Source organism: Oncorhynchus gorbuscha, linkage group LG01 (assembly GCF_021184085.1).
Source record: "Oncorhynchus gorbuscha isolate QuinsamMale2020 ecotype Even-year linkage group LG01, OgorEven_v1.0, whole genome shotgun sequence".
NCBI lineage: Eukaryota > Metazoa > Chordata > Actinopteri > Salmoniformes > Salmonidae > Oncorhynchus > Oncorhynchus gorbuscha.
The window spans coordinates 119,919,203-119,934,634 of record NC_060173.1 but is presented as its reverse complement, the minus strand read 5'-3'; the positions used below and the strand labels follow the sequence as shown (position 1 = coordinate 119,934,634).

Genomic DNA, 15,432 nt, shown 5'->3' with positions numbered 1-15,432 from the left:
GAACATGTTGTGTATATGTGGAGGTATTGAACATGGGGATATGTGGAGGTATTGACCATGTTGTGTTGTGGATATGTGGTGGTATTGAACATGTTGTGGATATGTGGTGGTATTGAACATGTTGTGGATATGTGGAGGTATTGAACATGTTGTGTTGTGGATATGTGGTGGTATTGAACATGGTGTGGATATGTGGTGGTATTGAACATGTTGTGGATATGTGGTGGTATTGAACATGTTGTGGATATGTGGAGGTATTGAACATGTTGTGGATATGTAGAACATGTTGTGGATATGTGATGGTATTGAACATGTTGTGGATATGTGGAGGTATTGAACATGTTGTGTTGTGGATATGTGGTGGTATTGAACATGTTGTGTTGTGGATATGTGGTGGTATTGAACATGTTGTGTTGTGGATATGTGGTGGTATTGAACATGTTGTGGATATGTGATGGTATTGAACATGTTGTGTTGTGGATATGTGGAGGTATTGAACATGTTGTGTTGTGGATATGTGGTGGTATTGAACATGTTGTGTTGTGGATATGTGGTGGTATTGAACATGATGTGGATATGTGGAGGTGTTGAACATGTTGTGGATATGTGGAGGTATTGAACATGTTGTGGATATGTGGAGGTATTGAACATGTTGTGGATATGTGATGGTATTGAACATGTTGTGGGTATGTGGTGGTATTGAACATGTTGTGTTGTGGATATGTGGGGGTATTGAACATGTTGTGGATATGTGGTGGTATTGAACATGTTGTGGATATGTGGAGGTATTGAACATGTTGTGGATATGTGGTGGTATTGAACATGTTGTGGATATGTGGTGGTATTGAACATGTTGTGGATATGTGGAGGTATTGAACATGTTGTGGATATGTGGGGGTATTGAACATGTTGTGGATATGTGGGGTTGTTGAACATGTTGTGTTATGGATATGTGGTGGTATTGAATATGTTGTGTTGTGGATATGTGGAAACTATTGAACATGTTGTGGATATGTGGTGGTATTGAACATGTTGTGGATATGTGGGGGTATTGAACATGTTGTGGATATGTGGGGGTATTGAACATGTTGTGGATATGTGGGGGTGTTGAACATGTTGTGTTATGGATATGTGGTGGTATTGAATATGTTGTGTTGTGGATATGTGGAGGTATTGAACATGTTGTGGATATGTGTTGGTATTGAACATGTTGTGTTGTGGATATGTGGTGGTATTGAACATGTTGTGTTGTGGATATGTGGTGGTATTGAACATGTTGTGTTGTGGATATGTGAATAGTATTGAACATGTTGTGGTATTGAACATGTTGTGGATATGTGAGGTATTGAACATGTTGTGATGTGGATATGTGGGGGTATTGAACATGTTGTGTTGTGGATATGTGGGGGTATTGAACATGTTGTGGATATGTGGGGGTATTGAACATGTTGTGTTGTGGATATGTGGAGGTATTGAACATGTTGTGGATATGTGGGGGTATTGAACACGTTGTGTTGTGGATATGTGGAGGTATTGAACATGTTGTGGATATGTGTTGGTATTGAACATGTTGTGTTGTGGATATGTGGTGTTATTGAACATGTTGTGGATATGTGGTGGTATTGAACATGTTGTGTTGTGGATATGTGGGGGTATTGAACATGTTGTGGATATGTGGAGGTATTGAACATGTTGTGTATATGTGGAGGTATTGAACATGGGGATATGTGGAGGTATTGACCATGTTGTGTTGTGGATATGTGGTGGTATTGAACATGTTGTGGATATGTGGTGGTATTGAACATGTTGTGGATATGTGGAGGTATTGAACATGTTGTGTTGTGGATATGTGGTGGTATTGAACATGGTGTGGATATGTGGTGGTATTGAACATGTTGTGGATATGTGGTGGTATTGAACATGTTGTGGATATGTGGAGGTATTGAACATGTTGTGGATATGTGGGGGTATTGAACATGTTGTGGATATGTGATGGTATTGAACATGTTGTGGATATGTGGAGGTATTGAACATGTTGTGTTGTGGATATGTGGTGGTATTGAACATGTTGTGTTGTGGATATGTGGTGGTATTGAACATGTTGTGGATATGTGATGGTATTGAACATGTTGTGTTGTGGATATGTGGAGGTATTGAACATGTTGTGTTGTGGATATGTGGTGGTATTGAACATGTTGTGTTGTGGATATGTGGTGGTATTGAACATGATGTGGATATGTGGAGGTATTGAACATGTTGTGGATATGTGGTGGTATTGAACATGTTGTGGATATGTGGTGGTATTGAACATGTTGTGGATATGTGGAGGTATTGAACATGTTGTGGATATGTGGTGGTATTGAACATGTTGTGGATATGTGGAGGTATTGAACATGTTGTGGATATGTGGGGGTATTGAACATGTTGTGGATATGTGGGGTTGTTGAACATGTTGTGTTATGGATATGTGGTGGTATTGAATATGTTGTGTTGTGGATATGTGGAGGTATTGAACATGTTGTGGATATGTGGTGGTATTGAACATGTTGTGGATATGTGGGGGTATTGAACATGTTGTGGATATGTGGGGGTATTGAACATGTTGTGGATATGTGGGGGTGTTGAACATGTTGTGTTATGGATATGTGGTGGTATTGAATATGTTGTGTTGTGGATATGTGGAGGTATTGAACATGTTGTGGATATGTGTTGGTATTGAACATGTTGTGTTGTGGATATGTGGTGGTATTGAACATGTTGTGTTGTGGATATGTGGTGGTATTGAACATGTTGTGTTGTGGATATGTGGAAGTATTGAACATGTTGTGGTATTGAACATGTTGTGGATATGTGGAGGTATTGAACATGTTGTGATGTGGATATGTGGGGGTATTGAACATGTTGTGTTGTGGATATGTGGGGGTATTGAACATGTTGTGGATATGTGGGGGTATTGAACATGTTGTGTTGTGGATATGTGGAGGTATTGAACATGTTGTGGATATGTGGGGGTATTGAACACGTTGTGTTGTGGATATGTGGAATTGAACATGTTGTGGATATGTGTTGGTATTGAACATGTTGTGTTGTGGATATGTGGTGTTATTGAACATGTTGTGGATATGTGGTGGTATTGAACATGTTGTGTTGTGGATATGTGGGGGTATTGAACATGTTGTGGATATGTGGAGGTATTGAACATGTTGTGTATATGTGGAGGTATTGAACATGGGGATATGTGGAGGTATTGACCATGTTGTGTTGTGGATATGTGGTGGTATTGAACATGTTGTGGATATGTGGTGGTATTGAACATGTTGTGGATATGTGGAGGTATTGAACATGTTGTGTTGTGGATATGTGGTGGTATTGAACATGGTGTGGATATGTGGTGGTATTGAACATGTTGTGGATATGTGGTGGTATTGAACATGTTGTGGATATGTGGAGGTATTGAACATGTTGTGGATATGTGGGGGTATTGAACATGTTGTGGATATGTGATGGTATTGAACATGTTGTCATATGTGGAGGTATTGAACATGTTGTGTTGTGGATATGTGGTGGTATTGAACATGTTGTGTTGTGGATATGTGGTGGTATTGAACATGTTGTGTTGTGGATATGTGGTGGTATTGAACATGTTGTGGATATGTGATGGTATTGAACATGTTGTGTTGTGGATATGTGGAGGTATTGAACATGTTGTGTTGTGGATATGTGGTGGTATTGAACATGTTGTGTTGTGGATATGTGGTGGTATTGAACATGATGTGGATATGTGGAGGTATTGAACATGTTGTGGATATGTGGTGGTATTGAACATGTTGTGGATATGTGGTGGTATTGAACATGTTGTGGATATGTGGAGGTATTGAACATGTTGTGGATATGTGGAGGTATTGAACATGTTGTGGATATGTGGTGGTATTGAACATGTTGTGGATATGTAGTGGTATTGAACATGTTGTGTTGTGGATATGTGGAGGTATTGAACATGTTGTGGATATGTGGGGGTGTTGAACATGTTGTGATGTGGATATGTGGTGGTATTGAATATGTTGTGTTGTGGATATGTGGAGGTATTGAACATGTTGTGGATATGTGGGGGTGTTGAACATGTTGTGGATATGTGGTGGTATTGAACATGCTGTGGATATGTGGGGGTGTTGAACATGTTGTGGATATGTGGTGGTATTGAACATGCTGTGGATATGTGGAGGTGTAGGGATGTTATATGATGTACTGTTTTATCTTTAGCTCATTCAGTACAAACAGTTAACTGTTTGTCTGCCCAGCCTGGTGCAGGTCTACAATTTTGTTTCTGGTGTCCTTTGACAGCTCTTTGGTCTTGGCCATAGTGGAGTTTGGAGTGTGACTGTGAGGTTGTGGACAGGTGTCTTTTATACTGATAACAAGTTCAAACAGGTGCCATTCATACAGGTAACGAGTGGAGGACAGAGGAGCCTCTTAAAGAAGAAGTTACAGGTCTGTAAGAGCCAGAAATCTTGCTTGTTTGTAGGTGACCAAATACTTATTTTCCACCATAATTTGCAAATAAATTCATAAAAAATCCTGCAATGTGATTTTCTGGATTTTTTTCTTCATTTTGTCTATCATAGTTGAAGTGTACCTATGATAAATTACAGGCCTCTCTCATATTTTTAAGTGGGAGAAATTGCACAATTGGTGGCTGACTAAATACTTTTTTGCCCCACTGTATACTTTCAAAGGCAAATAAATGTAATCTTGCCCATTCGCCCTCTGAATGGCACACATACACAATCATGCTTGGTTCAAGTCCCCAGCGACAAAGAATGTTCTTAATGGTTTGTCTACTCAGTGTATATACACATTACTTTATAGCAGAGTCCTATGGGACCTGGTAAAAAACAGTCCTACTGGACCTGGTAATAAACAGTCCTACTGGACCTGGTAATAAACAGTCCTACTGGACCTGGTAATAAACAGTCCTATGGGACCTGGTAATAAACAGTCCTATGGGACCTGGTAATAAACAGTCCTATGGGACCTGGTAATAAACAGTCCTATGGGACCTGGTAATAAACAGTCCTACGGGACCTGGTAATAAACAGTCCTACTGGACCTGGTAATAAACAGTCCTATGGGACCTGGTAATAAACAGTCCTATGGGACCTGGTAATAAACAGTCCTATGGGACCTGGTAATAAACAGTCCTACTGGACCTGGTAATAAACAGTCCTATGGGACCTGGTAATAAACAGTCCTATGGGACCTGGTAATAAACAGTCCTATGGGACCTGGTAATAAACAGTCCTACTGGACCTGGTAATAAACAGTCCTACTGGACCTGGTAATAAACAGTCCTACTGGACCTGGTAATAAACAGTCCTACTGGACCTGGTAATAAACAGTCCTACTGGACCTGGTAATAAACAGTCCTACTGGACCTGGTAATAAACAGTCCTATGGGACCTGGTAATAAACAGTCCTACTGGACCTGGTAATAAACAGTCCTACTGGACCTGGTAATAAGTAGTGATCTTTATGAGAGCAAGTCGTACCAGTCGGGCTGCTCCTCCCTGGCCTTGTTAACGTCTTTAGGGCCCAGAAGGTTCCTCCAGTGGTCCACAGCTCCCGTCCTGGCCAGGGCTAGAGCCAAGACAGGACCACTGTAACAGAAACACAGTCAACAGAGCCAACACAGGACCGCTGTAACAGAAATACAGTGAATAGGAATAACATAATAGAGACGAGTTAGACGAGGGGGAATAATAGACTAGGGGAATAATAGACTAGGGGGAATAATAGACTATGGGGAATAATAGACTAGGGGAATAATAGAAGGGGAATAATAGACTAGGGGGAATACTAGACTAGGAGGAATACTAGACTAGGGGGAATAATAGACTAGGGGGAATAATAGACTAGGGGGAATAATAGACTAGGGGGAATAATAGACTAGGGGGGAATAATAGACTAGGGGGGAATAATAGACTAGGGGGAATAATAGACTAGGGGGGAATAATAGACTAGGGGGGAATAATAGACTAGATAATATTAGACTAGGGGGAATAATAGACTAGGGGGAATACTAGACCTGAGCCCTAGGACCATGTCCCAGGACTACCTGACATGATGACTCCTTGCTGTCCCCAGTCTGTTATAATCTCCACCCGGCACAGCCAGAAGAGGACTGGCCACCCCACATATGCTCTCTCTAATTCCCTCTTTCCTTCTCTCTCTCGGAGGACCTGAGCCCTAGGACCGTGCCCGATGACTCCTTGCTGTCCCCAGTCCACCTGCCTGTGCTGCTGCTCCAGTTTCAACTGTTCTGCCTTATTATTATTCGACCATGCTGGTCATTTATGAACATTTTAACATCTTGGCCATGTTCTGTTATAATCTCCACCCAGCACAGCCAGAAGAGGACTGGCCACCCCACATAGCCTGGTTCCTTTCTAGGTTTCTTCCTAGGTTTTGGCCTTTCTAGGGAGTTTTTCCTAGCCACCGTGCTTCTACACCTGCATTGCTTGCTGTTTGGGGTTTTAGGCTGGGTTTCTGTACAGCACTTTGAGATATCAGCTGATGTACGAAGGGCTATATAAATACATTTGATTTGATTTGATTTGACTAGAAAATAATAGACCAGGGGGAATAATAGACTAGGGGGAATACTAAACTAGAGAATAATAGACTAGGGGGAATAATAGACTAGGGGGAATACTAAACTAGAGAATAATAGACCAGGGGGAATAATAGACTAGGGGGAATAATAGACTAGGGGGAATAATAGACTAGGGGGAATACTAAACTAGAGAATAATAGACTAGGGGGAATAATAGACTAGGGGGAATACTAAACTAGAGAATAATAGACTAGGGGGAATAATAGACTAGATGATATTAGACTAGGGGGACTAATAGACTAGATAATAATAGACTAGGGGGAATAATAGACTAGAGAATATTAGACTAGGGGGAATAATAGACTAGGGGGAATACTAGACTAGAGAATAATAGACTAGGGGGAATAATAGACTAGGGGGAATAATAGACTAGGGGGAATACTAGACTAGAGAATAATAGACTAGGGGGGAATAATAGACTAGGGGGGAATAATAGACTAGGGGGGAATAATAGACTAGATAATATTAGACTAGGGGGAATAATAGACTAGGGGGAATAATAGGGATGAGATCTTATAAAGACCACTGATGCCAAATTGTTTTTTGATTTGTCTTCTTGCTTTGATATTGTAGTTCTCTTGTGTTTCATTTGTCAGATGGTTACCTGGTCATGTTGTGCAGTAGGGCAGGGAAGTAGTCCTGGTCAACATGTCGTTTGTAGAACCGTCTGGCCTGTTCCTCTGTTAATATCACCTCTCTCTGGAGAGACACAGTGAAGCCAGCCTCATGGATACGAGACCAGATCTCATCTGGAACAGAAACCCATACTGAACCATCCTCGTGGAGACCAGACCAGATCTCATCTGGAACAGAAACCCATACTGCACCATCCTCATGGAGACCAGATCTCATCTGGAACAGAAAACCATACTGAACCATCCTCATGGATACGAGACCAGATCTCATCTGGAACAAAAACCCATACTGCACCATCCTCATGGAGACCAGACCAGATCTCATCTGGAATAGAAAACCATATTGAACCAGCCTCATGGAGACCAGATCTCATCTGGAACAGAAAACCATACTACACCATCCTCATGGAGACCAGACCTGATCTGATCTAGAATAGAAAACCATACTGAACCAGCCTCATGGAGACCAGACCAGATCTCATATAGAATAGAAAACCATACTGCACCATCCTCATGGAGACCAGACCTGATCTGATCTAGAATAGAAAACCATACTGAACCAGACTCATGGAGACCAGATCTCATCTGGAACAGAAACCCATACTGAACCATCCTCATGGAGACCAGATCTCATCTGGAACAGAAACCCATACTGAACCAGCCTCATGGAGACCAGACCTGATCTAGAATAGAAAACCATACTGAACCAGCCTCATGGAGACCAGACCTGATCTAGAATAGAAAACCATACTGAACCAGCCTCATTGAGACCAGACCAGATCTAGAATAGAAAACCATACTGAACCAGCCTCATGGAGACCAGACCTGATCTAGAATAGAAAACCATACTGAACCAGCCTCATGGAGACCAGACCAGATCTAGAATAGAAGAATAGAAAACCATACTGAACCATCCTCATGGATACGAGACCAGATCTCATCTGGAACAAAAACCCATACTGCACCATCCTCATGGAGACCAGACCAGATCTCATCTGGAACAGAAACCCATACTGAACCAGCCTCATGGAGACCAGACCTGATCTAGAATAGAATACCATACTGAACCAGCCTCATGGAGACCAGACCTGATCTAGAATAGAAAACCATACTGAACCAGCCTCATGGAGACCAGACCTGATCTAGAATAGAAAACCATACTGAAACAGCCTCATGGAGACCAGACCTGATCTAGAATAGAAAACCATACTGAACCAGCCTCATGGAGACCAGACCAGACCTCATCTAGAATTGAAAACCATACTGAACCAGCCTCATGGAGACCAGACCAGATCTAGAATAGAAAACCATACTGAACCAGCCTCATGGAGACCAGACCAGATCTCATCTAGAATAGAAAACCATACTGAACCATCCTCATGGAGACCAGACCTGATCTAGAATAGAAAACCATACTGAACCAGCCTCATGGAGACCAGACCTGATCTAAAATAGAAAACCATACTGAACCAGCCTCATGGAGACCAGACCTGATCTAGAATAGAAAACCATACCGAACCAGCCTCATTGAGACCAGACCAGATCTAGAATAGAAAACCATACTGAACCAGCCTCATGGAGACCAGACCTGATCTAGAATAGAAAACCATACTGAACCAGCCTCATTGAGACCAGACCAGATCTAGAATAGAAAACCATACTGAACCAGCCTCATTGAGACCAGATCTAGAATAGAAAACCATACTGAACCAGCCTCATGGAGACCAGACCTGATCTAGAATAGAAAACCATACTGAACCATCCTCATGGAGACCAGACCAGACCTGATCTAGAATAGAAAACCATACTGAACCAGCCTCATTGAGACCAGACCTGATCTAAAACAGAAAACCATACTGAACCAGCCTCATGGAGACCAGACCAGACCTGATCTAGAATAGAAAACCATACTGAACCAGCCTCATTGAGACCAGACCAGATGATCTAAAACAGAAAACCATATTGCTGCCAGCCTCATGGAGACCAGACCTGATCTAGAATAGAAAACCATACTGAACCAGCCTCATGGAGACCAGACCTGATCTAGAATAGAAAACCATACTGAACCAGCCTCATTGAGACCAGACCAGATCTAGAATAGAAAACCATACTGAACCAGCCTCATGGAGACCAGATCTAGAATAGAAAACCATACTGAAACAGCCTCATGGAGACCAGACCTGATCTAGAATAGAAAACCATACTGAACCATCCTCATGGAGACCAGACCTGATCTAGAATAGAAGGAAAACCATACTGAACCAGCCTCATTGGAGACCAGACCTGATCTAAAACAGAAAACCATACTGAACCAGCCTCATGGAGACCAGACCAGACCTGATCTAGAATAGAAAACCATACTGAACCAGCCTCATTGAGACCAGACCTGATCTAAAACAGAAAACCATACTGAACCAGCCTCATGGAGACCAGACCTGATCTAGAATAGAAAACCATACTGAACCAGCCTCATGGAGACCAGACCTGATCTAGAATAGAAAACCATACTGAACCAGCCTCATTGAGACCAGACCTGATCTAGAATAGAAAACCATACTGAACCAGGCTCATTGAGACCAGATCTAGAATAGAAAACCATACTGAACCAGCCTCATGGAGACCAGACCAGACCTGATCTAGAATAGAAAACCATACTGAACCATCCTCATGGAGACCAGACCAGACCTGATCTAGAATAGAAAACCATACTGAACCAGCCTCAGAACAGAACAGAATAGTTTAGAAAAGGTCATCAAAATGATGCTTCAATATGCCTTCAGACTATTTCTGATATTTCTTTCAGTTGTCAGAAAAACATTTTGAGGAATCGCTAATAAATGACTAAACCGTGAAAATCTCAGAACGCAAATGACTTCTTCACTGCATACAGCCCTGTGATGCTGTTAAGCTGATTTTAGAAACAGACGTGTGTTGTGTACAGTAATTGGCACGCGCCCACCTTTGCTCTCCCTGGAGAGGTTGGGTCGGATGAGAGCCAGTGTCCTCTCCACTCGCCCTTCCTCCTCGTGCTGCTCTGCCCGGGAAGAAGTCCTGAAGCTGGGGAAGAAGAAAGCCAGCTCCCTCCTGGCCTGATGGCTGTCGTCACTACCGTGGAGCGAGTTGAACAGGGTTTCACTGCCATACTGGGCACGTAGGCTAGGGGAGGGAGGAGGGAGGCGGAAGGGAGGGAGGAGAGGAGGGGAAGGAGTGAGAAGAGACAGAGGAGGTGAGAGGAAGGTATGGAGGAAGGGAGAGAAGAGAGAGATGGAGAGGATGGGAAGGGAGAGGTTGAAAGAGGGGAGAGAAAAGGGAGGAGGAGAGAAGAGGGAGGAGAAGAGGGTAGAGGAAGGGAAGGAAATAGGAGGACAGATGGTTACTCTGCTGCTGACCAGTGAGGATAGTTAGGAGAGGAACGGTGCCTTGGGTGTGTCTGTTCTGTTGGAGCAACAATCTGTGTCGATACATGCCATCTTCATTTAGTGAAGTGAATGTCCACACAGCCCTCAAACTAAGCATCTACAACACGTACACAGATACATACCACTATTAGAAATTAAAAACCCTCAAATGTTTGTACTGAATATATGTTACTTTAATATTATGATCATTGAGTATTGTGCCCGTGTCCTGTTCCTGTATAAATACTGTGTTTCTGGATTAGGACTGTGTTTCTGGATTAGGATCGTGTTTCTGGATTAGGGCTGTGTTTCTGGATTAGGACTGTGTTTCTGGATTAGGATCCATTTCTGGATTAGGGCCAGTGTTTCTGATTAGGACTGTGTTTCTGGATTAGGACTTTGTTTCTGGATTAGGACCTTGTTTCTGGATTAGGACTGTGTTTCTGGATTAGGGCCGTGTTTCTGGATTAGGGCCGTGTTTCTGGATTAGGACTGTGTTTCTGGATTAGGTTTGGGTCACTGTGTTCCTGTATAAATACTGTGTTTCTGGATTAGGAAAGTGTTTCTGGATTAGGGCCGTGTTTCTGGATTAGAACCGTGTTTCTGGATTAGGACTGTGTTTCTGGATTAGGATCGTGTTTCTGGATTAGGACTGTGTTTCTGGATTAGGACTGTGTTTCTGGATTAGGACTGTGTTTCTGGATTAGGACTGTGTTTCTGTGATTAGGGCTGTGTTTCTGGATTAGGGCTGTGTTTCTGGATTAGGAGTCATATTTTTAACTGTACCTCTCAGGTTTATCCCTCCTGGCTTCCTCTATGTCTGCTGGACCAATAAACTCCCTCCATGCTGGCACCACATTACCTGACCCCTCCCTCTGAGAGACCACCAGGACATGAGAGGGGCCACTGGACATGAACTGGATCAGGTCTTCAAAACAGGCCTGGGAACACACAGGTAATAGTGATGGGCATTCCCAGTATTTTCAGTGAGACAGATCTTTTATCTCCTTTCACCTAAAAGAGGCGTTTGGCTCCCAAAAGACTCTCTGTTTAGTTCTGGTAGAAATCTACTGAGGAGAGGAGCTCTCCTACTTAGTTCTGGTAGAAATCTACTGAGCCAGATACTTAGTTCTGGTAGAAATCTACTGACCTCTCCTACTTAGTTCTGAGAAATCTACCCCCTCTCCAGATACAGAGGTTTGTTCTGGTAGAAATCTCGTTAGCTTCAGAGTCAGCACAGCGTTCTCTCCTCGTGGGTCTAGGATCTCAAACCCGGCATCCTGAATCTTCATGATAATCTCAGAGGTTTGGGTCCGTCCTCTAGAGGAGCGTTTGGTTTGATGATGGCCACTCGTGAGCCAGATGATTTACTGTCTGGAACTACAGACAGAGTCACTCCCCCCTGAGCCAGAACACTGGTTAAATCCTCTGAGGAAAATGAACAAATGACACATGTAAGGTGAATGAGTAGCTCCAGTACCAAGCGTATCTTCATCACTTTGATCCTCCTCCTCGTTTTCATCTATCAAACCTTCATCTTTCACCTGAACAACACTGAGACCATCTCCCCCCTGAGAATAGCAGAGTTTGGGTCCTCCAGGTCAGTCCTTTTTAACCATTCTCCCCTGAGCAATCAGCATGTATGAATATTTGAGTCTACCTTGCTGTTTGAGCCAGATGCAGAGGTTTGGGTCCTGTGTGTGTGTGTGTGTGTGTGACCATCTGTGAGCCAGATACAGAGGTTTGGGTCCTCTGTGTGTGTGTGTGTGTGAGACCATCTCCCCCTGAGCCAGATACAGAGGTTTGGGTCCTCTAGAGGAGAGGTTTTGACTCACCACTCTGCGTTCCCCTCCCTCCTCCAGGACAGTCTTCTCTCTGGCCAGTTCCTCCAGACACCATCCTCTGGAGGACAGGAGCGTTAGCCCCCGCAGCACTGAGACCATCTCCCCCCCAGATGAGCCAGATACAGAGGTTTGGGTCAACATCCTCTAGAGGAGAGGAGCGTTAGCCCCCGCAGCACTGAGACCATCTCCCCCCCCTGAGCCAGATACAGAGGTTTGGGTCAACATCCTCTAGAGGAGAGGAGCGTTAGCCCCCGCAGCACTGAGACCATCTCCCCCCTGAGCCAGATACAGAGGTTTGGGTCAACATCCTCTCTCCCCCTGAGAGGAGAGGAGCGTTAGCCCCCGCAGCACTGAGACCATCTCCCCCCTGAGCCAGATACAGAGGTTTGGGTCCATCCTCTCCCCCCTGAGAGGAGAGGAGCGTTAGCCCCCGCAGCACTGAGACCATCTCCCCCCTGAGCCAGATACAGAGGTTTGGGTCCATCCTCTAGAGGAGAGGAGCGTTAGCCCCCGCAGCACTGAGACCATCTCCCCCTGAGCCAGATACAGAGGTTTGGGTCAACATCCTCTAGAGGAGAGGAGCGTTAGCCCCCGCAGCACTGAGACCATCTCCCCCTGAGCCAGATACAGAGGTTTGGGTCAACATCCTCTAGAGGAGAGGAGCGTTAGCCCCCGCAGCACTGAGACCATCTCCCCCTGAGCCAGATACAGAGGTTTGGGTCAACATCCTCTAGAGGAGAGGAGCGTTAGCCATCTCCCCCTGAGCCGCCCCCAACCGGTCTTTATATGACAATAATGAATGAATGGTGAAAGTAACACAGAGATGCCATCCACCGACACACAGAACATCTACAGACCTGCACAATTCCCAGATCAACACTTTTGGGGAAAGAAGTAGAGAGAGAAATAGAGAGAGAAATAGATAAATCAATAGAGAAAGAGAGAGAGAGGGAGAGAGAGAGAGAGAGAGAGAGAGAGAGAGAGAGAGAGAGGAGAGAGAGAGAGAGAGAGATAGATGAGGACTTACCCCATAGAACAGGAAGGTGGGCTCACACTTCCCCCTGTACCTTTCTAGAGCATCGATACTGTCAGCTTTTGCCTGCAAGAAAAACCAGTTCAATTTAAACAAAAGCCTTTTTTTCAATATAATGTTTTCAGAAATGTAATTCTAGATTGAAGGATATTTGTCTGTTGTATTTACTGTGGCAAAATGTAACAAGTCATCTCCCAGTTCATTTTTGATCTTCCTCAGTAAGCTGACAACAGCTCGGCATGGACCACACCACTGCTGGTACACATCTACAACTGAAGGGGACAGAGACACAGGACGGAAGTAAACACCATGACGGCACATCCTGCAGTAAGCAGCATGAACACACGGGGGCAGCAGCATGCAGTGGATGTGAATGATACATTCCACTATGAATAAACCGACTAAGACGTACGTTTTCAATGCACTAATGAAACAAAACAAGTCACAACATACAGACAGAGTGCAACGGCTACACGTAAGTAAGAAAACGTAATATGCAACAAAACACATCATTCTTACCTGTTAAACCTTTAGTTGCAAGCATCTCATCCCATTGCTCTTGGTTTGCGACAGACGCCTGGATAAAGTAGTGCCCGAACAGCAGTGTTAGCAAACGTTACAGTCTGATCACACTGCCTTTCACACCCAACTTGGATCTCTGCTATAAAAGGTATGTTTGACCGACTGACCTGCAAGCTGATTTCTTTCTTTTTGCCAGCCATCGTATTAATGTACCATCTGAGAACAACGATTCTTTTTAAAACAATAAATCTCCAAACGTCATTTGCAAGCAAAAACAAACAAAATAAGTCTTTGGAAGTTGAGTTTGAGAGGGGTAACTTGCCAGACTATTGAACGAGTTAACTCGACCAGCTCTAGTGCCACAGCTTGTTGCCCTTCTCGTTGCTGAGCAACGCTCTTCTTCAAGGCATCTATGGACTCGCCACCGGGCGGCGCCACAACCTGCTCTCAGAGGACTTTTGGTTTGAGTTACAATATTTTATTTCATAAGAAACAACTATTAATGTTCATTTGAACGACTCTGATATTATGTTTTATTTTGAACCAAATGATACGGACCCTGATTTAACTTTCATTGTTCATTTGTTTATCTTTCGTGGAAGATACTTTGTCCATAAAATGAAGTGGGCGCAGAACAAACCCCTCTTCACATTATTTAAGAAACTATTTAAATATTATTTTGATATGATCAGTAAATGTAAAAATAAAAAAGCAATATGCACCATAAAAGTATTTAACAAATAGAAAATGAATCTCGATATGTAACACCCCTGTCTGTTAGGTTTATGTACTCTTGTTTGTATATTTCTGTTTTTTTTGTATTTGTTGTGTTCATAATATATATATATATATTTAAATACTAATTTAAAACCCTGCTATTATCTCTGTGTGTCTCTGCAGCCAATACAATTTAGCTAGTTATCACAGTTCATGGTGGACAATTTCAGTGGAAACTGGTCAGGCCTCTCCCTCTTTGGGTTCTATTTGTAATTATATTTCTTGACTGCTAAACCTTGTGCAGTCATTTCCCATACATCTACTGTTATACTAGTCTCTGTTCTGTCAACACTGACAGCTGGGTTCACCTGACAGCTGGGTTCACCTGACAGCTGGGTTGACCTGACAGCTGGGTTCACCTGACAGCTGGGTTCACCTGACAGCTGGGTTCACCTGACAGCTGGGTTGACCTGACAGCTGGGTTGACCTGACAAACTGGGTTCACCTGACAACTGGGTTGACCTGACAACTGGGTTGACCTGACAACCGGGTTGACCTGACAACCGGGTTGACCTGACAACTGGGTTGACCTGACAGCTGGGTTGACCTGACA

At 43.5% G+C, this 15,432-nt stretch overlaps 1 protein-coding gene across 1 annotated transcript in view; it reads right to left on the bottom strand.

Moving 5' to 3' along the window:
- Positions 1 to 14,468, bottom strand: part of nme9 (NME/NM23 family member 9) — a 40,279-nt gene extending 25,811 nt beyond the window's left edge. The window contains 15 exon segments of the mRNA XM_046342567.1: positions 5,547 to 5,654; positions 7,275 to 7,419; positions 10,265 to 10,461; positions 11,490 to 11,644; positions 11,854 to 11,961; positions 11,963 to 12,030; positions 12,033 to 12,083; positions 12,184 to 12,247; positions 12,539 to 12,595; positions 12,597 to 12,636; positions 12,722 to 12,741; positions 13,575 to 13,646; positions 13,749 to 13,852; positions 14,100 to 14,157; positions 14,270 to 14,468. Of these exon segments, the coding sequence (XP_046198523.1) occupies positions 5,547 to 5,654; positions 7,275 to 7,419; positions 10,265 to 10,461; positions 11,490 to 11,644; positions 11,854 to 11,961; positions 11,963 to 12,030; positions 12,033 to 12,083; positions 12,184 to 12,247; positions 12,539 to 12,595; positions 12,597 to 12,636; positions 12,722 to 12,741; positions 13,575 to 13,646; positions 13,749 to 13,852; positions 14,100 to 14,157; positions 14,270 to 14,302 (1,280 nt within the window). The 5' untranslated portion in view covers positions 14,303 to 14,468.
- Between the last annotated feature and the right edge of the window lie 964 nt (positions 14,469 to 15,432).